General features: G+C 42.7%; 2 protein-coding genes and 1 long non-coding RNA gene across 7 annotated transcripts in view; all 3 read left to right on the top strand.

Moving 5' to 3' along the window:
- tfb1m (transcription factor B1, mitochondrial) overlaps nucleotides 1–3338 on the top strand; it is a 65481-nt gene extending 62143 nt beyond the window's left edge. For all 4 annotated transcript variants that reach the window (XM_084045117.1, XM_084045118.1, XM_084045119.1 and 1 more), the window contains exon 8: nucleotides 2394–3338. In XM_084045117.1, the coding sequence (XP_083901243.1) occupies nucleotides 2394–2736 (343 nt within the window). In that variant the 3' untranslated portion in view covers nucleotides 2737–3338. The remainder of the gene's footprint in view (nucleotides 1–2393) is intronic.
- A 4104-nt stretch (nucleotides 3339–7442) lies between these two features.
- LOC311036125 (DDB1- and CUL4-associated factor 15-like) lies at nucleotides 7443–9296 on the top strand (the record flags this gene model as incomplete). The annotated part of the gene is made up of 3 exons (XM_084044649.1): nucleotides 7443–8218; nucleotides 8329–8702; nucleotides 8800–9296. The coding sequence occupies 3 exons, from the start codon at nucleotides 7443–7445 to the stop codon at nucleotides 9294–9296; spliced, it is 1647 nt and encodes a 548-aa protein (XP_083900775.1).
- A 4364-nt stretch (nucleotides 9297–13660) lies between these two features.
- LOC311036507 lies at nucleotides 13661–20810 on the top strand. Of its 2 annotated transcripts, XR_014599853.1 has the most exons (5): nucleotides 13661–13696; nucleotides 13932–14142; nucleotides 14244–14481; nucleotides 20419–20624; nucleotides 20705–20810. It is a non-coding gene; the product is annotated as an uncharacterized lncRNA (long non-coding RNA). The 2 variants fall into 2 exon arrangements; XR_014599854.1 differs by having other exon boundaries at nucleotides 13932–14481.
- The last annotated feature ends 664 nt before the right edge of the window (nucleotides 20811–21474 follow it).

Raw genomic sequence — 21474 nt, 5'->3', positions numbered from 1 at the left:
ACAAGCTCCAAACGTGCCGCGATGCGTCACGTTGTGAGCTTGTAGATCGGCTATTTTTTAATTTTAATTCTGTAAAGTGACATTTTTGGAGGTGTACGCCTGGCAGCAACGAAATCAGGCATGATCCATCACTGTGAACATTGTGCACGTCGCCAGCTCTTCATCAGAAAGCTGCCGACAGTTAAAGCGTCAGCCAACGTGAGCGAAACGTTAGAGCCCGACGCCCCCGTGCTCATTAAGACGTGTGGGCGGGCCGGGCTAACAAAGGCAGCGCTAGCTGCTCGAACGAAAGCGGCAATTATGAGTCATTGAAGTGTCATAGAAAAAGACCAGGCAGGCTCACAACTTATGTAACTGTGGAGGGAGGGAGGGAGGGAGGGGTGGAGGAGAAGGCTGAGTGAGTGCTAGATTTGGGATCCTTATGGATTTTAACGATTCCGATTCCTTAACGGTTCCTATAGGGCCATGGTTTTCAACCTTTTTCGCGTCAAGGACCCCCAAATTGACACATATTAGCCCACAGACCCCCATTTGAAAATATATGCCAGGGACTCAACCATTTTGATTTCTTGGGGGTCCCAATCTACACTGTATCATCATCATTAGTGTTCATTTAACTCTGAGAGTGTACAAATGGAGCCAAACGGACCCATTTGTACACTCTCTGAGTTACAGACACGTAAGGGTCAATTTGGTTCCTAACTATTAATTTGGCTGGGGACCCCCTGGAACCCCCTCAAGGACCACTGGTGGACCCCGGACCACTGTTTGAGAACCACTGCTATAGGGGGTTCCAAATGGACCCTTACAGGTCTGTAACTCTCAGAGTTATGGGGGTCCTTGAAATTTAAAAAAAGTTTGATTGTAATTGTATAGCAGATGCGAATTAAGTCCACTTACCAGCTCTGACAATGTGATAAAACCAGTTTCCGCAAACGGTTCCAAAATGTAATAAAAACAGATTCCGGTTTGTCAATGTTGGATCCGGTTTCCTCCGGTTCTGGATCTCAACCCTATAGTGAGCGCCCTGGAATCCTAAGCGCCACCACCATGACGCAAAAAGCGAACCTGTTGCACGCAGGGCAGGCATTTCACGGAGGCCATGAAGGCCATTGGCCACCGTTGCCCCTCAGTCTGGCCTTTATGTCACAGCATATATTACGTTTTTTAAGCTTCATGCAGTACCTCTTGTCAACCGCTAGGTGTCCTATTCAACAGGACAGGGAGACGCCGCAGAATTGTGTTAATTATATTGTATTAACATCCACTACTCTAACATACAGATTGGTTGAAAGTACCGTTTTATTAAGTGAAAAAGGCAGTTTTAATCACATAAACCGCTCACAACGGGAGATTGTGTGCAGAGGGAAAAATTATGAGTGGGCCAAGTACAGAGCCCTGGGGGACTCCAGTCAATGAAGTATATCGTCTCTGTCGGGTGGAAACCTCATATGTCCAAAACTGTTACTTTTCAGGATTCAAATGGTAAAAGTAGCAGATTTACCCAAAACTTGCGGATCTGCTACTTTTGATGCTTTTGTGTGACACTGTAGTATGATCAAGTAGAGCGTGAATATACAAAAAAAAAACACAAAAAGTTAGAATTTGGAGATAAGAGGTTTCTGCCCGACAACAGCGATAGGGTTTAAGTGGTTTAAAAGCTCTGCCGTCAGGGGGGGGTCTTCCCGTGAACGTTGATGGTTCCGCTATACTGTACACTTCAGAAAGTCGACATTCCGTGTGAAAGTTTTCCCTTCCATCAGTATCTGTGTGCTCGGCCTGCAGAGCTCAGCAGCAGCTATACTAAAGCGTTTAAATATTCATGAGTCATTCCGGCTCCTTGTTTGATTTCAATTAACTTCAGAGACGTTGGAAGCATTTCGCTGAGGGTTCATTTCTCAAAGCGTTTGAATTCCTCGTTATTAAATTTGCATGATCGATGCGATATCAAAGCAAAAGCCTGAGAGAGCGAGTGTCAACGCTGACCCTGCTTAGTGTCACACTTGTCTCTTTTCTTTCTTTCTTGTCTCTCCCCCCCAGTGGTGGAAAAAGTACACACATCTCTTACTTAAGTAAAAGTATCAATACTGCAATGTAAAACATACTCTGTTACAAGTAAAAGTCCGGAATTCAAAATTTTCTTGAGTAAAAGTACAACAGCATTGGTATCAAAATGTACTTGAAGTACCAAAAATAAAAGGACTCATTATGCAGAATGTCCCATTTCAAGTTTTCAAATATATAAAAATCTTTTGAAAATAGCAGATCTCATTGTGTGTAAAATGTAGTGGAGTAAAAGTACAATATCTGCCTCTGAGGATGTAGTGGAGTAGAAGTAAAAGTTTTGGAAATTGGAAATACTCAAGTAAAGTACAAATACCTCAAACCCCCAGAATGCTGTTCCCCGAGGCGCGGCGCCCGGAGCTGGCGGCGGCGATGATGCGCCAGGCGGACGTGGACCCCACCCTGCGCCCCACGGAGCTCACCATCCCTCAGTTCCGGGCCCTGGCGGACGCCTACGCCCACCTCTGTGCCCAGGAGGAGGAGGAACACCCCGGCCTCCTGGAATACTGCTTCAGGGAGGAGCTGAGGCTGAAGCGTCTGTCCGGCAAGGGAGGGGGAGGGGGCAAGGGTCGAACGGCCAGTAGTAGTAGGCTGACGTATCCCAGCGTCCCCCACCCCCCGCCTGTAGCGGTGACGACGGGAACACCACCCGGCTCCCAGCAACCCTGTTGAAAGAAAGAGCATAAAGAATGTTGGGGGGTGGGGTGGGGGGGGGGCTAATGGCCTCCTCTTGTCGGTGCGGAGACAGACAGACAACGGAGCGCTCTTAGCGCTTTGACATTTCCACCTGGCATAAACATGCATTTTTAACCCCTTTAGACCGGGAAAGAATCTGTAGATCTGCTATTTTTGAAAAATCGTGAAAATGTGTGCAAATCTTTTTTTTTTTTAAAGCTACATTTTTTTACTCAACTCTTTGCTTCTGGGGGATTGTACAAATGTCTTCTAAATCAGTTTTAAAACAGTTTTCTGAAAAACCTATGTTGCTATTTCAGTGGTGCTCAAACCTTTTCATGTCAAGGACCACTCAAAATGATATGTATTTGGCCGCCGACCCCATCTCAAAATATATATTTTCCAGGGACCCCCCAGAAGCAAAGATTTGAGTTACAAATGTTCCCTTTAAAAATATACGTATATATATATATTCAAATATTTGCACTTAATGGTCAAGATTTTCCATAAGATAGCAGATATACAAGCTCATAGCACTCGGTGCCGTGCTATGAGCTTGTATATCTGCTATTTTTTAATAGCCCAAAGTATAAAATATGCATAAAGTGGTGACACAGAGATGCGTTCCCGGTTTGAATGGCTTAACGTCCGTCCTCCTCTTCTTCTCTCTCTGCTCCCAAGGCAACGGGTACCTTTTGTGTTTTATACAGCCAGTCCTGGAATGGAGACAGGCACCATGATGGAGATAATGGAAGTGTGGGGGGAGCTGTGGGGTGGGGGGGTGAGGTGATGGTACTGTAGGCTAAAATAGGCTTGGAACATCTCCAAGACATAAAACCTGGGATGTATACTTTAGTTGTGTGCCAGTGTCGAGCACCGGAGATAGCCGATCTGCAAGCTCACAGCGCGTCGCGTTGCAACGCGCTGTGAGCTTGTAGATCGGCTATTTTTTTTTCGTTTGGAGTTGGCGGACACAGAGAAAATGAAGGAAATGCAGAAAGCGTGTTTTCCGGTACGCAGGTGGAGGCTCTGAAGTGTGAGGATGAGTGCTGTAATGGCTGGCTACACATGCATGCATACACACATACGCCCACATTAGCGCGCACGCACACACACACACACACACACACACACACACACACACGTTTGTATTACTATACTTGTGAGGACATCAACACTTTAGGACAGCCATGTTATGAATGCCATTTTAAAAAAGCCTCAAAGCTTACGGTTAAAGCCGAAAAACAGCAGATCTACAAGCTCACAACGCGTTGCGCTGCGACGCGTTGTGCGCTTATAGATCAACTATTTTTCAGTGCATGACACGGGCGCGCAACTAAGTATAAATCATGTTTAACTCTAATTCCAATCCCTAAACCTAACCTCTAAATGTCTAATCCTGACCTGAATGTTTTTCTAATTGTAAACGTATCTCTAAAAATGTTTCTTTAACTATAAAACAACCATTTGTCTTGTGAGGACCAGGAAAACGGTCCTCACACTGTATAGTTCTTCAAATTCTACTATACTTGGTCCTCGCAAGTATAGTAATACAAACACACACACACACACGCACACGCACACACTTCCATCTCTCGCAGCACCTGGTCCTGTGGGAGATGTCGTGGTTTAGGGAACGAGAACAAGATGGCAGCTCCATATCCAGGCTATTCCTCCTCATCTCTTCATCTCATCTCCTCTCTGCACTGGATGAACTGCTTATTCACAGGGGAGGTGATGATGATGAAAAGTACTAAACATTTGTCATGCTGAGAGAAGACTCTGGTATGAAAGAGAAACTCTTTCTTGTCCAGTGAATGAATTGCCGGCGATCCATTTTCGTCGGCGCGGCATTGCATGCAGTTTAACCAGAACTTCTATTAAACACCAAGATGAAGGGTTTTTTTTGGACAAAATATTAAACGGTCATTGTTGTGAGCTACATGTCAATTTAACTTAACAATAACATCAAAGAGATTTCCTGGTTAAGTTATTATAGTCATGAAGATCTTTGTTGTTGTTGTTTTCTGGTTTGGCGGTGTCTCTGACTTTAATAAAGCAAAGTCTTTGGTTTCATCATTTTGTGTTAGTGTTGCACAGTTAGGACTCAACATGTATTTTTGAAGTGTAAGATTCAACTCTTTTTTTTTTCTTTTTTTTTTATTGAAACATGATTTCAAAAAACAAACATACAGTACAAACAAGGGGACATACAAAAAGAAAAACTAAAAAGGCAAGACAAGACGAAATGAGACTGCGTTCAAATGCACTGTTCAGTTATTTATTTTTTTATTTTCACTCTGGTCTCCTTATTGAAGGATTTATCAACAAGGACTTGTGGGCAGATTTATAATCTTTCAAACATTACAATATACAGACAAATAATAAAAATAACAAAAAATATGATCTACTTTGGGTGTGCAGCAGTCCTAGCTGATTCATCCCCCTCATGTTCTCATGCCACCATGAGGCCATTTTCTCAAAAACATTTGAAACACAAAATTAGGCGTCATTAGAAAGATAGGAAGTCCTTTTTCCTGTAATGCTCAAATGTGTTTTTGTTATTCCACATTTTCCCCGGAGTGCACAATACTGACCAGAGCGGTTTCCTGCCAGCACAACAGATGGTTTACTGAGATTTACTCAGGAAAGCAATAATTACTTCCCTTTGGGTGCTGGGTTGATATTAATATCAACCTTTGGGTGCTGGATTGATGTTAATATCAACCTTTGGGTGCTGGGTGGATATTAATATCAAAAGCTGATCAGTACTCGTATTACGTCACTATGTTGGGTAGAGATGTTGACTAAGATGACTACTCAAAATGTACAGTGATGTTCAGCTGGTCAGATCAGACATATTTACTCTGTTGACTAGGGTTCATGTGTTATAAGTAGTCAATACTAAGCGGTCAGTGGCCTTGTGGTTAGAGTGTAGCCCTGAGATTGGGAGGTCGGCCTTCGATCCCTGGTTGAGTCACACCAAAGACTCTAAAAACGGTACCCAAATTACCCAATGTACTGTATTACCAAGTAGTATTGTAGATTGGCTCAAAGTCAGTGAAAAACCCTTAAAATGTCATTAATGAACCAGGAGGCAGGCTTGCAGGTAAAATACGAATGTTTATTTTGATCCAGGCCTGGATAACGAAGTAAAGTAAAGACAAAAGCAACTCAAAACGCAAACGAAATAGGTTAATAGAAACTAAGGTGTGGGCCTCTCACCATGGCAGCCCACACTTTTCTGAGCTGTTCCCTTTATATAGTCTACTCTACAGACTCCACCCCCTGGCTATCGAATCAACCAACCCCAGTCAGTGCAGTAGCAATCCACCCAAGATGCTCCCATGTATTAATCAGCTCTTCAAAGGCACCACACCCCACACACTACAAAGTCAGTTAGGCTTCGAGGCAGCTTTCCCCATAACAGCATCTGAAAAACAACAGATAAACAAAAGCATATTAGGATTCCAGTCACAGCGGAATGTGCACCGCCTTCTGTGGGACTGAGAATCTACATCTAGTTACAAGCATACAATACAGCGTGATAACATTACGATGAATATGTACTGCTGTAACATTAGACAATTAGTCTGTCAGAGGCTGCTCTGTCACACAACGCCTCCCTTGCTTGGCACTCAACATTAAGGGTTGGATTGGTCCCTGCGACATACAGTACCAGCGTCATGTCCAGAGGGTGTACATCAAGCCGTCTCACGCTACAGCGCGGCTACATGGCTCTGCAAAGCTATCCTGGAATCCAGAAATCTGCAGAACTGAGCGCATCAGTCTGAATTCCAGGGCTACAGCAAGGCTTACTTATACCAAACTTGATTCCTCCCCCCCCGGCTTCAGATCATTCTCTGACTTCATTCTGTGGGGAAAAAAATATATATACTCATATTTACACTCGGTAAGTTATTTTCAACTTGCCTTTGTGATTATGAAATCCCTCCAATGTGATATAACAATGCTTTGTGTGCGTGTTTCCTCCCTGTGACATGTGTCCCACTTCTGTCATGTTTTTTCATACCAGTGTATTGATGATCTACTTTCTCTTCTCCTACCAAGGAGACTGCTCATCATCTCCTCCTCCTGACGGCAGCACCTCCATGTTGGATGACACGTTTAGCCCCCCGGGGGCACCCCAGGCCATAAACATTTGAGTACTTTTTCCACCACTGCCTGCCTAGTTGAGCTAATTTGGTTGTTATAATACAGGTGTGTGAGTAGGGTGTAGGCAGGTGATGTTAATCAGTTCAGTTGGTCAGTTCTCACTTAGAAGCAGCAGACACACAGTACACTGTCACTGTAAAAATTTGGTTACCTGTTTCAGTTCAGCCTTGACGGAAGCATCGTTGGTATGATATGTTTATGTTCAATGTTATTTCTGATATTTTGTGTGACACAAATGGATATAGCATTTTCTGGATTTCATTACGTTTGCAACTATTGTATAATAAAGGAAACCATACCTACCTGTAACCTGCTAAAATGCACCTATCGTACCTTCGTACAGTATGTATTTACCTGAATGTGTTATTGTATGCAAGCTAAATGAGTGTATTATTTGATTTGTACAAGCTTTACAGTATGTTTATTGTATCATAAATGTGCATATTGTTTTCTTTCCAGTTTTACACTACCTTGGATGTCACTTTAAACAAGTAAAGACGACTGGACATAGGAGTGACAGAACAAACATGGCGCCCAGTTCGAAAACTATGGAGAAGCAGCATAAAGAAGACAATGTCATCAAACTTGTAACACAAGGGAAGGTTTCAGGACAGTTTAATCAACACGGTTTCAGTAAACTGTCACCTCTTGTGCGCATCCCGTTGAAAGACATTATCAGTGAAGAGCTAGAAGACCACATTTTTCTGGGCTTCATCAAAAGTGGCCGATACATCCTGTCCTACACCAAAGTTGATGAGCTGATGGAAGAATCAGAGTCAGAGTCAGATTCAGAATCAGATCCATTGTCGGGCTGCAACTACACTCTGTTTTGGTGGGAGTTTAACCTGCACAGTAAACTCAAACTGGTCCAACAGGTGAAACTCTTTGCAGATATGGATCCTGAAGCATACGACCTGCTGAGTATCCATGTGTGTGAGTGGCCCAACGACGACTCCAACATTGCCATCTTTGGCTTCGATGCACAGAGCACCAGCAAAGATCAGCTCATGATTATCCTAGAGGATATTGATGAATTAAGCGGGCCCTACTGTTTCTTCACCATTGCGCCCAACCCTCCATCCAAACCCTGCTCTCACTGCTCAGCCGCGACCACACCCACAGGTAGTGGTGGTGGTAAATGCCTGGAACACGGCTATGCGCTCCACGGCGAGTGTTTTGCGGACTGTCCCTTCCCCTTCCAGCCAGCCTTACAGCTGAAAAAGGACAAGGTCATCCTGTTGAAAGAAAGCAGAATGTTGGTGGCCTGTGCCATCTACCTGTGTCCAGCAGGTGAGCAGAGCCAGTCATGTCAGATGCTCTACGCCAAGAGAGCAGCTCCTCCATCAGGTCAACCCTCTTCTTCTGCTTCCATGCTACCTCAGGGATCTGCTGAAGGCACACATCCATCCAAAGGGTCCACTGCCTCCTCCCCCTCCTCCTCACCAACCTGGCCCTCATCCTCCTTATCCTCACCAACCCTGCCCTCATCCTCCTCATCCTCACCAACCCGGTCCTCCTCCTCACCAACCTGGCCCTCATCCTCCTTATCCTCACCAACCCTGCCCTCATCCTCCTCATCCTCACCAACCCGGTCCTCCTCCTCACCAACCTGGCCCTCATCCTCCTTATCCTCACCAACCCTGCCCTCATCCTCCTCATCCTCACCAACCCGGCCCTCCTCCTCACCAACCTGGCCCTCATCCTCCTCATCCTCACCAACCCGGCCCTCATCCTCACCAACCCTGCCCTCATCCTCACCAACCCTTCCCTCGTCCTCATCTCAAGAGGCAAATATCTACGTCGGCTATAAACGCCTCCCCTACCACCTCCCACAGCCAGGGGCAGAGGGAGAGAATGTTAGACGTTGTTTTTTACGTGCTACAGATCTGAAGGGCAGGGACCAGAAGTTGGTCACCGGTGGTCCGCATGATGGACAGAGCTTGTGTGTGGAGGAGATGGCTTTGGATATTTGTCATCTTCTTAAAGTGTTGCTCCATGGTGATGCCGTCTGGGACCCTCAGAGTCGGTCCTCTGAGTTTGACTTTGTCATACTGGAGATGTGTCCAGAGACCGACAAAGTTTTGATCGGAATTGGTCTGTTTTGGAAACGTGAGGAGCGCAACATGCAGGTCAGCTGGGACCTCAGCACAGGGCTGTGCAGTGTCATTGGGGTCAGTGACCTCACAAATGACCTCCCTTACAAGCGTCGTCACTATGGTCGCGCTGTGAAGTCTCACAGGAAGTCCTGTGTGGACACGGTGATGGAGTGCTCTGTTCCAGAGAGCAGCTCCCACCACGTCAACGTCATAGATGCAGAGGAGGATCTGCCCAAAAGTGTGTTGGCAGACACTGAGCGATGCACCTGGGTGACAACAAGATGACTGTATCGGCCACATTGATTTTCTTTTTTGAATAAAAATACTAAATACACACATCTTTTAAGTGTAGAATGTAAACAAAAACTTTGAGCAAACCTGCTGTTTCTCATTTTTGATTGTTTTGAGATATTTCAGTTGTTAAAGATGAAGATCTAGTTTGTTTTGAGGCTTTTTTTTTTTGTTTTGTACTGCATTACATTACTGCAGATGTCAACCAAGAGCTGGAGTGAACCATGTTTTATACATCATAAAGTTGTGTAGAGTTACTAATGTGAGTGTCTTCTTTAGCAAGATCTGCAACTCTAGTCAATGAAGAGATCATTTCATCAACAGAGAGGTGGTCTGTCAGGTTGTGTGTACATGCATGTAACCACTTTATATCTGGCATCCCAATTTGGGGCATGTCATTATAGAATATAGTAAAAATAATCTCATCTACATCAAAATATTCTTAAAGTGCCAAAAGTAAAAGTACTCATTATGCAGAATATCCTGTTTCACAAGGTATCATGTACAATCATATTACATAGTACAATATTTGCCTCTGAGATGTAGTGGTACAAATAGCCTAAAAGTATTGAAAATTGTGAAATACAAAATGGTACTTCAGTACAGTATTTGAGTAAATGTAATTAGTTACTTTCCACCACTGATAAATACATTTTTGTAAGTGAAGACAGTGTATGGGACCCTTTTTTTGCTCTTCAAGTTGCAGGCACAATAAAACAGAACTTTAATTCACATTTGTTTAATCAGTCAACGTTCACGAAACAACATAAAAATGATAATCACTGTCAGGTCATGGGCTACTCATAGCAGCTATTTGAATTATTGTCTAAATAAGATAAAGACATTACAGATATTACATGCAAGTCTTAAATTCTTTTAATTGTTCTATACAAACATTGTGATGTTCATGTAAATTGAACAATTGTAAATGATTCAATATGCTATAAATGACTCCCGCTTGGGGAGAAACTTTTTCTGTCATCCGCGGACTACTTTTTTTCGCGCGATAAAGTATAGTTTTGGACCATGACGGAGGCGCGCCGACTCAGCAGACCTTGAGGCTGAGGAGTTGCGCCCGAGCGCCTCCAGGCGCGAGTGCCCGCAACGACCAGCCGAAGGTCTGCTAGTCGACTCAGCGCCGTCCGAGTTATGTACCGATATGGACAGAATAGTAAATATTATTGGTGAGGACTGCGTCTGCCCCACTGACTGCGTTTGTGAGGACTGCGTCTGCCCCACTGACTGCGTTTGCCCCAACTGTCACTCAAAGTGACTACTGGCCAATCACAGTGCGTCTCTACTTCCGGGTACACAACTGCACGACATTCCCAAAGCTGGCGGGGCCCAGAGCCTGGAAGAAGACCAACTGGGGACAGCCAACTTTCATAAGAAGCTTATAGTGTAAGGCGGTGGTGCTCAAACTTCTTCATGTCAAGGACCCCCAGATTGATATTTGTTTGGCCGCAGCTCCCCATCTGAAAATGTTTTGTGCCAGGGACCTCTAGTGATACAAAAAAGATACAAAAAAAAGATATGTCAAAATCTTTAAAAAAATAGCAGATGTACAAGCTCGAAGTGACGCGCTGTGAGCTTGTATATCCTATATTTTTGAGTGGCCAACGTATAAAATATAGATAAAGAGGTTAAAGGGAAATTTCACTTTCAAACATGTTTGGTGTCATATTAATGTGTTTGAAAGTGAAATATCCCTTAATAATTGTGATGCTGTATCAACAAATTTATCTGGGGGCCCCCAGGTACCCCCTCGAGGACCCCTGGGGGTCCCTAGACCCCACTCTGAGAACCACTGGTGTCAGCGCGTGCGTGCGTGTGTTTTATAGTGACCAGAGTTGGGGGTCTTTAATCCCCCACATTAATAGTTGAATTACAATTATTTATGACAATCCTAACAATCTGCGTATTCAATTATGAGAAATCATGCGTGATTTCCCACCGGTTCAATCCCGGTGGAAAAGGGGCCAAAACGGATTCCAGGGATCCTGGGGGTACCATGGGGTCCCCAGCAAAATTAGTTAATATATAGAGTCACATCGATTTTAACCACTTTAACCATTTATACAGTACTTTGGCTATTTTTAAAGTGAACACTTTTAACTAAAATCTTTGCTTTTGGAGGTCCCTTTCACAAAATATTTTTGAGACGGGGATCTGCGGCCAAATATCAATTTGGGGGTCCTTGACACAAAAAACTTGAACTTAGAAGCAAGGGAGCACTGACACAGTTCCTTGTGTAGCACTGTCCCTTTAAGGGCAGTCCATGAAAGGGGTGGCCAGGTTGGCGGCCTCATGTTTGGCCAGAAGCCTGCATTTGGGTGTTTGGTGAAAGACTTGGAGGCTGGAGGTTTACAGCCTAATACATGGGTAAGGACATCTGTGAACCAATGTTAATGCTTTTATAATTCATTTTGGCAGTATGGTGACATGTCTTAATGAGATGATTTTATATTCCCTTTACCGAATTCGGTAAAAGTGTTTTAAGAGGGTTTTTGATATCAATGTTAGGCCTGCTGTTGTGTGATTTATCGTACGAAGGAGGACAACTAACCTTTCACAGTTTTTCGCACCCGTGTCATATTTTCTATTTGATATTAGAGACTGGGGTTTGTCAAAGATTGTATGTTGGGTCATCATGTGCAATAGTAGGGCTGAGGTAATAGCTATGCTGGGCCATTAATTAATATTGCATGGTTTGAGTTTTGTTTGTTGTGTTTACTTATTTACTTAATTTGCGTTTGGTTTTGCGTATTACATTATTTAGATTTTCTTATTTGCTGTGATTAGGTTAGAGGCCCCTTTATTAGGCCCTGAAGCCTTGGGCTTAGTCCCATTTTAAGATCTTGACTTCCCAGTTATATTAACCCCCTTTCCCTTTGTATTTTAACCTGACTTCCTTTTTATACTTGTTGAAAACACTTGACAGTTTTGATACATCAGCCCTGTACCGCATAGGACTTGTTACAACCATGTTAAGTGTAGTGCAGTAATGCAGGTGTCAGACCTGTTGTGTTTGTATTGTGTGGTATATGGTTTCAGGTATATGAATCTGCAGCTGATAAAACTCTTAAATTGACTTGACGTTTGCTCTTAGCTGTAGCCAAACTCCTCCTGTCTTGTATTATTTCTGCTGTTCCTGCTGTGACCCATCTCCTATGGGGATTACATGATGCTTCTTAAGGGACTTCAGGAGTTGATAATACTGCTTGAGGCACATACAGTATTTCTGTAGGTCTTCACGGAGGAGGAGAGTTGTAGTTGATGTGGTTGATTGGTGAGTGAGCAGATAAAATAAATGTCATACACTTCTTTATACTTTTTTTGTATGTTATACTGTATATGTCAGATTCATGGCTTCTGCATCATAGTCTGAACAGTGACAACTTGCTGCTGAATAGACTCTGAGTGATTGTATATCAATTCATTAAGTGTGGAAGCTGCGTGCGCCCCTGGTGCTAAGCCACTGACCTACAGTAGTTGAGGCTATTTAGTAACTGCTTCTTAAAAGCTGGAGAAAATGTTAAAATATAGTATTAGCCACCTATTATGAGAGAAAATAATTACGCATACTTAACTTGGTTTCCATTAAAGATGATTTATTATTAATATCATCATCAATGCGGTTATTTCTCTAATTGTTTGTTTTCAAGTTCACCTTTTCTTCAATAAAGCCCTGCCAACTACATGAATACAACACATGTAGTTGGTTGATATTGTATATGTATTGGTTGGTATGAATTCAGTTCCTACATTCCGACACAATAGTTTATGAAAAAAAAAATAAGTCATTCAATACTTTAGTTTAAAAATGCCATGCAGTACTTTTGAGAAAAGAAAGCTATATGTAACAGGTAGACCTCTGTCCCCATTCAGGGTTCTGTGTCCACGCCCCTAATTACTCAGGTGTAATTAGTCACTGATTAGCCCCTCCCCTATAAAGCCTGGTGCCCATTCCATTCCTACTGTGGCCTTTCTATGTAGGTACTGGCTTGTCTGGGCAAGGTAGCAAACTGCTTGTCTTTGCTTTAGCACTTTTTGAGTTTAGGCCATTGTATTTATTTTAGACCGTCACTAGAAGGTCTGTAGCAACTCATAATGTAATAACGGCTCATAATGTAATAATGGTTCATAATGTAATAATTTAAATGTAATAAAAACTCATAATGTAATAATCATCTCATAATGTAATAAAAGAATTAGCGCATAACGTAATAACAGATTTTTCTATAATGTAATGTGGGAATCTAGGTGACTGGTGCACCCACTGCACCTGACCTGGTCATATGACCAGGAAGTATAAAAGCCAGCTCCTCCCAGTAGAGAGCCATTTGTCTCTGCTGTAGGCAGCATGGTTCATGCAGGGAGAAGGAGAACACATGGTAGGCCAAAAACTGAACCTTGTAGATCTGCTACTTTGTGCGACCCTTTTGTTTGTTGTAGCTCATGCTAATGTTTAGCTTATTGTTTGAGCACATGTTACTACTGGCTTTTGTTTGTTTGGTTGCCTATTTTCTGTTGAGCACATGGAGGCTTCCCATTCTCTTTAGCACTTTAATTTAGCCAACATCATTGTGTTTTATTATCTTATTTTAATGCATTTATTTATTATTTCAGTTTTACAAATGAAGTGACCTCCTGGTGGTGTCTGTTCTATCTGCCCTACCTGGAGACACGGGTAAAGCAGTATACATTTTATGCATTGCCTCTTTGTGGATTTTAGTGTATTTTAGTTTGTAACATCACTGTCTTTTATACAGCAGCTCTGGTGTTGAGGTTGCCCCCTCGCCTTGGCCTTGCATTGTGTGCACCATTACTGCAACACAAAGTAGGTTTTAAGCTGTTTTGTTCTTTTAATGATTTGAATATAATGTTTTATAGTGTGATACTAGGGCTGGCAACTAATGCGTTTTGTTTGTCTCCTTAAAGGGACCACACCGGCCACTGTTTTCCACTGTTAATTTACTCTTTTTGTTTTGTTTGTTTGAGCCATCTAGCCAAGGTACACTGTAGGCATAGGTTTTAACATTTATCCATATTGGCATATTTTAACTGTTTCTCTGTTACAGTTTAATTCATGTAACCCTGTTCAAGGCCGGGTCCGCCCTGCTGCACACGGCTCTCCTCTCAGCTTGGGACTGCACTGGGGACCCCTTTGGTTTTATTGGTGTGTATTCATATAACCTGGCACTGCATGTTTTGTATTTGAGTTTTGTATTTATATTGCATAATTTCTTTGAGGCCTGTCCCCTTTTCTTTTCCCCTAGTTATTTTGGTATTCACTGTGTGCACCCGCCCTTCCTTATAATGTGAGAGGTAACTGTTAGATTGCCATTTTAATACTAAATACCTTGCCTTAAATACCTTAATTGTTGTCCTAGTTTGTAATAGACAGTGATGTGTTTTGTAATTTTATGGTAATAAAGTTGTTATATTTTTCCACAAACTGCCTCTAGTAAAATAATTGTTCCTGTTTAAGGGAAGTTGAACAGTATAAGGTTTAGGGGTTCCTCCTGCCTCCTCCACAAGCAGGAGGTGGCGTAGTCAGGCATATCACAGTGGTACTACTCAGTTACTACAGTAATAATGTGTTACATTATAAATCTCACGTGGCCGCTTATAATGTAATAAAAGTTCATAATGTAGTAATGTCTCATATTGTTGAGAAAAGTGAAGTGTTACATCATATTAATCATGGTCACCCCTGTCCGTCCGTGTGTCCGTCCGTGTGTCCGTCCGTCCGTGTGTCTGTTAGCCCGGCCGCTGCAAAACTGTGCAAACACACTCCCTGGATGCCAAACCCGAACATCTGCCCCAAAATTTTCAGATTGTCCTGTTATAGCGCCACCAGGAGGCCGATTTGTGCAAAACACATTTTTGGATATCACTCCTACAGATTTTGTCCAAACCTCATGCAAATCGGTACACAGTATCTATATAGTCATGTGATCAACACGGGTCTCTCTCGATTTTTTATATTCTATCCTGATTGGCTAAGATTGGCTTCCAAAGTTTGCAGGATTGGTTCGTTTTGAACAAAATGCCTCAAATCATGAATACAGTGTCCGATTGAAAGGCCTAAGAAGAAATAGACCCTTTTCACATTGGCCTATTATAGCGCCACCAGGAGGCCACAATAACCTCCCTGACCTGGCGGAGACCTGTGCCCCGAGGAGCACTTTTTCTGGTTACATTATGCAGTGTTATTACATTATGAGTGGCTACGCAAGATTCATAATGTAACACATTATTACATTATGGGCTCACGATTTTATTACATTATGAGCTCATTATTACATTATGAGCTTTTATTACATTTAGTTTATTACATTATGAGCTTTTATTACATTTAGTTTATTACATTATGAGCCGTTATTACATTATGAGTTGCTGTAGCAACTCATAATGTAATAACTGCTCATAATGTAATACATTTACAGTAATAAACCGGGCTAACGGTGCCAGAGATTAGCTGTTCACAGACAGACACACAGACGGACGGACGGACAGGGGTAAAACATACTCTCTCGCCATGCCTTTCGGCCTGGCGAAGACAATAACGGCTCAAATTGTTGTTTCCTGGCAAGTATGATGGTCAGTATCATGGTCGGTATAATGTCAATATCATGTACGTATCATGGTCTGTAGAATGTCAGTTTCATGGTCAGTATCATGGTCAGTTTAATGTCAGTATCATGGTCGGTATCATGGCCGGTATCATGGCCAGTATCATGGTTAATTATGGTCAGTATCATATCAATATCATGGTCAGTATCATGGTGACCATGATACTGACCATGGTACTGACCATGATACTGGTACTGACCATGGTACTGATACTGACCATGATACTGACCATGGTATGGACCATGATACTGATACTGACCATGGTACTGATACTGACCATGGTACTGACAGAATCAGAAGGTAAACAAGTGGGTGAAATTCGTTTTTGTATAACACTCCCATCGCAACGTTAAATTCCGTAGAAAGAAGAGTGGGGAGAGAGAAAAAGAAGAGGGGTAGGGGGTTAAGTGGGAAGGAGATCAACAGAGAACAATAGAAGGCCAAAAACAAGTTATCTACATATTTACAAAGTACCTGAGATAAGAGACAAACTAAGGTGCCTGAGCATAGCAGCAATATATGTATACTGTGCATGATATACTTATAGACGCTAAGGTGCTTAGAGAGAAAAAGAGCGCAATAATGAAAAATCAAAAAAAGTTTGTGCATTATACATGGGGATTAAGGTGCAGGGTCAGTGCGTGTTCACCTAAGGGTGGACTGACCCTGGTATAATCCGCAAGTAGCTCCATGAAGGAGAGCAACAAAAAGTAATCTTTAGCATTTTGACTAAAGCTTTTGCCACAAAGAGTACATTTAAAACCCTTTCTCCTGTGTGTATCAACATGTGTTTTTTAAGATTAGCATTTTGACTAAAGCTTTTGTCACAAACTGTACACCTGAAGGTTTTTTTTTTCCGCTGGTATGATTCCTCATAAGTCCAAGTCATTTTTCCTGGTATAATAATCCACAGGTGTGTGACCATAATTAACCATGATACTGGCCATGATACTGGTCATGATACCGACCATGATACTGACCATGGTACTGATACTGACCATTTACAGTAATAAACCGGGCTAACGGTGCCAGAGATTAGCTGTTCACAGACAGACACACGGACGGACGGACGGACGGACAGGGGTAAAACATACTCTCTCGCCATGCCTTTCAACCTGGCGGAGACAATAACGGCTCAAATTGTTTTTTCCTGGCAAGTATGATGGTCAGTATCATGGTCGGTATAATGTCAATATCATGTACTTATCATGGTCTGTAGAATGTCAGTTTCATGGTCAGTATCATGGTCAGTATCATGGTCAGTTTAATGTCAGAATCATGGTCAGTATCATGGTCGGTATCATGGCCAGTATCATGGCCAGTATCATGGTTAATTATGGTCAGTATCATATCAATATCATGGTCAGTATCATGGTGACCATGAAACTGACCATGATACTGACCATGGTACTGACCATGATACTGACCATGGTATGGACCATGATACTGATACTGACCATGGTGCTGATACTGACCATGGTACTGACCATAATTAACCATGATACTGGCCATGATACTGGTCATGATACCGACCATGATACTGACCATGATACTGACCATGGTACTGACCATGATACTGACCTTGATACTGACCATGATACTGATCATGGTACTGTGGTAAATATTGATACACATTTATGGACTTATAGAGCCAATCTGAACACACACACACAGAGACATGAGGCTGATATTGAGTGGTCTACAGCACATTCCAGAGAACACTAGATGTCCAGTTCAAAGGATGCTTCCCAGAGGGCATCTGACCTTAGCTGACCTCTAGGATCTTGGGGTGTTGCTCTTCTGCACAATGGACACACACACACACACACACACACACACACACACACACACACACAGAGGAGATGTAGCACACACACCTAGCTCCGTGCACATCCAATGTATGCAAGTACATACACACACATGTGAAGTCTGCCTATAAATACTGTGTGGACAAAGAAACCGTCCCTTCTTGTCCCTTCCCTCCTTGCCCTTCTTCTTCTTGCTCTGTTCTGTTCCGGCCACACCATGTAGCAGCAAGGCTGACATGTGCTCTGGTGCTCTGTACTCTGTTTTGTCCAATAAATCGACTTGAGGAACATTACTGGTCTGGACCTTTCAACTTCTTCTATGCAACTTTTACTACATTTGGCGAACCAGCCAGGACGTGTAAATGGTTTGGTCTTTTTTAGACTACAGTGCTGGACACTGGAGTGTCTGTGACCGTTCCACACGAGAAGAACTTGAGAAGAGGAGTACAAGCTGTGATTTTCTTTTGGGAAGAACATTTTTTTGAAAGCTCATCTGGACCAGATGCAGACCATCTTCCTACACAGATGCACCAGAGGAGCAGGCTATGGAAAATTGACAAGACCTGATCTTCAACAGATCTACGATGGAACCTCACAGCATCAACCCCTGTGACGACATGGAAGAAAAGAAGTAAAAAGAGGGTTACAGGAAAACTTCAGAGTAGTATGGACAGAGGACAGCAGCATGTTGGCTTGCTAGCTGCACAGACAGCTGCAGCAAGGATGCAACCAGGGAACAGCACTCAGCACTGAGGGGCACAGATGGCCCCCACCCATTCTTTGCCTATGCCACAGGATCCATCTCTGCTCCGTGTGACTGGACTTTGTGTTTGTGGACTGGATGGAAGGTTTAACATGTTTCAATGTTTGTCTGTCTTTTCAACAGGTTGTTTGTTGATGTTATATGTTTGTTGATATTTAGTTGACTAAATTGACATGAGGAGTATTAGAGGAAAGTTGACATGTGTAATAAAAAGAGTCAACGAGGTATTTGCCACGAATGTGAAGATTATTTGTTTTTATGGCCTAACCTCTGGCATTTTAACATTTCAATTGAGCGGGTCCGACAGAGGTTCGGAAGCTCTTGGCCTTGGAAAACAGAGATTTAAAGTACAAACAGATGTATTATCTTACATGTCCTAAATTTGAAGATTGGGGAGAGTTTTTACACACAAACCAGCAGATCTATTGTTCTGTAAGTGAGTGACGACGAAGCTGTATCAACTAGTGTTTTGTTGAATGTATGTTGGTTATATGTTTGTGATAATGGTGATTTAAACTGCGGAGTGTTTGGCTGCCGTTTTATTGCAGTGTTGTGAAGGATTATTTTTCACTCTCTGGTCTCTTGTATTAAATGTGGAGTTTTTATTTTTGTTGTTGAGTACATATGGACATGGTGACTAGAAAGGGTAGAAAGTCCCTAGAGAGCACATGGTTCATTGTGATGTTGTGAATATGTTTAACATTTTTTCCCAGAGTTTAAGGAACAGAGAGACCTGCACACTGATTGGAAGGGGAATGCATTTCGATGCGACGTGAGCATCCTATGTATTTTCTGTGAATAAGATTTTCTGAGTTGTTTTCTTTTTAAGCTTGTTTTATTGGGAAATAAGTTCCAGTGTTGCTGGTTATCGTCAGACGAGCGTCATGTGATCCATGGCTACGCAGTGATCGTAAGCCGACACGTTTCTAAATACTGATATTCTTGCATGATTTGTGAAACAGTTTGTCTAGTTTTATTTTGAAATTGAATGTGAATCACCTTATGACAATACTGTGTAATCTTAATGCCTGTTTTATGTTGGTCTGATTGTGTCACAGTACTTTGTCTATCAAGGGGGGCCAATGAGATGTTGTGATGTGATGAGTTCTGTCTTTTTGAGGAGTATGTTTTTGAAGTATGGTTTTCTTACTTGTGTTTGATTTTCTTCATTGTACCCTTGTTTACGAAGGACCTTTTGGGCCCTCCGTAGGGGGGAATGTGGTAAATATTGATACACATTTATGGCTTATAGAGCCAATCTGAACACACACACACAGAGACATGAGGCTGATATTGAGTGGTCTACAGCACATTCCAGAGAACACTAGATGTCCAGTTCAAAGGATGCTTCCCAGAGGGCATCTGACCTTAGCTGACCTCTAGGATCTTGGGGTGTTGCTCTTCTGCACAATGGACACACACACACACACACACACACACACACACACACATACACAAACAAGAGGATGTAACACACATACCTACGTGCACACTGAAGTACATCCATACATGCACACACACACATAGGATACACACTGTTTAGACATCTGGTTCAGAGCACACACACCACATGCACAAACCTATAGGAACAGCATGCATGTGCATAGACACTGGGTATAAATATCCACTCTGAGCTGAGTTCTCTCTCTTTTCCTGCTGAAAGCTGCCATGACCTGTCCTGTGTAACCATGTAAGTAATTATCTTCTCTCCTTAATAAAATCAACTGAGGAGAAGAAATGCCTTGACTCCTTAATTCTCCTTAAACAAGGGCAAATAGCCCCACAGATTAATGCATTTGACCACAGTACTGACCTTGGTACTGACCATGAGACCATTATACTGACCATGATACTGACCATGATAATGATACTGACCATTTGTGGTATTGCTCTATGACCATACTAGCGGCCAGGCATCAGTGAATCAGGCACGGAAGCAGCTATTCACCTAGAAGAGCAGAACAATTGATGGACTCCCCCCAACACGAGCTGCACTGATTCAACATACTAAGAGGGCAGCCTACCAAGCTGGCCACTGCTGGGGACAGGCGATGGTTGCAGCCCCTGAACTCCCATCCCCAGGTGAATGGGGGTGGAAGAGGAAGGAGACAGGTGAATGCAAATAATTTAATCCACTTCTTTACACTTGTAAACCTGTGATCTGACAATAAATCTGATTCTAATTTTGACAGGAGGATGGGAAGTGCACTGGACCACACAGAAGCGAGCCTGGCCTGTCGGGAACTCTTCCGCTGTGGTTGCAAAAAGGGATGCAGTGGACAATGCAGATGTGTTAAGGCAGCACTTCAGTGTACTACCCTTTGCTACTGTGGTGGACTGTGCAACTAACATTGTGTAGATTATCTGGCTTTATTGAATAGACCCCTTAACAGACGACGTCACACTGCTAAGAACCATTATGTGCGGAACCAGTATGTGCGCAATGAAACCCATTCTATCAGGTCTCGCTAGGACGCACCTCACTAGCCAACACACAAGAGGGGGTTGGGGTGTGCTGAAACCAGCGCACCCCAAAACAACAGGTTGAGAATTGATTGCGTGAAACATTCACCTGTGCGTCCAGTCTCAATGTTGGTAAACAAATAATTGGTCTATATGCCATTAGGCTATGACTCATGAGTACTCTGTCTTTGTTGTGTCTTACAGTCCATTTAAAATAATTATGCAATACTACTACTAATAAAAGAGTGAAAACAGTGAAGTACTGCATTCTTGACTCTCACGTGTCAGTTTGAAAACATGTAGGCTACTGTACTACATCATTACATATTTTGAGGGGTTTACAATTATCTAATTAACTGAATGCCAGATATATGTAGTTAGGTAGTAGCATGTTGTAAATAGTACCACTGTATTCCTCATCCTTGAAAATGTAGGATTAGTCACCAGAATCAAGATCCTAGGTGGTCTAGCACCTGAGTTATTGGTAAAATGACAGCAG

The sequence above is a fragment of the Gymnoscopelus microlampas genome (genome assembly GCF_963454915.1).
Source record: "Gymnoscopelus microlampas genome assembly, chromosome: 20".
Lineage (NCBI taxonomy): Eukaryota > Metazoa > Chordata > Actinopteri > Myctophiformes > Myctophidae > Gymnoscopelus > Gymnoscopelus microlampas.
The sequence above is the reverse complement of the archived record's forward strand: the minus strand, read 5'-3'. Positions and strand labels throughout refer to the sequence as shown.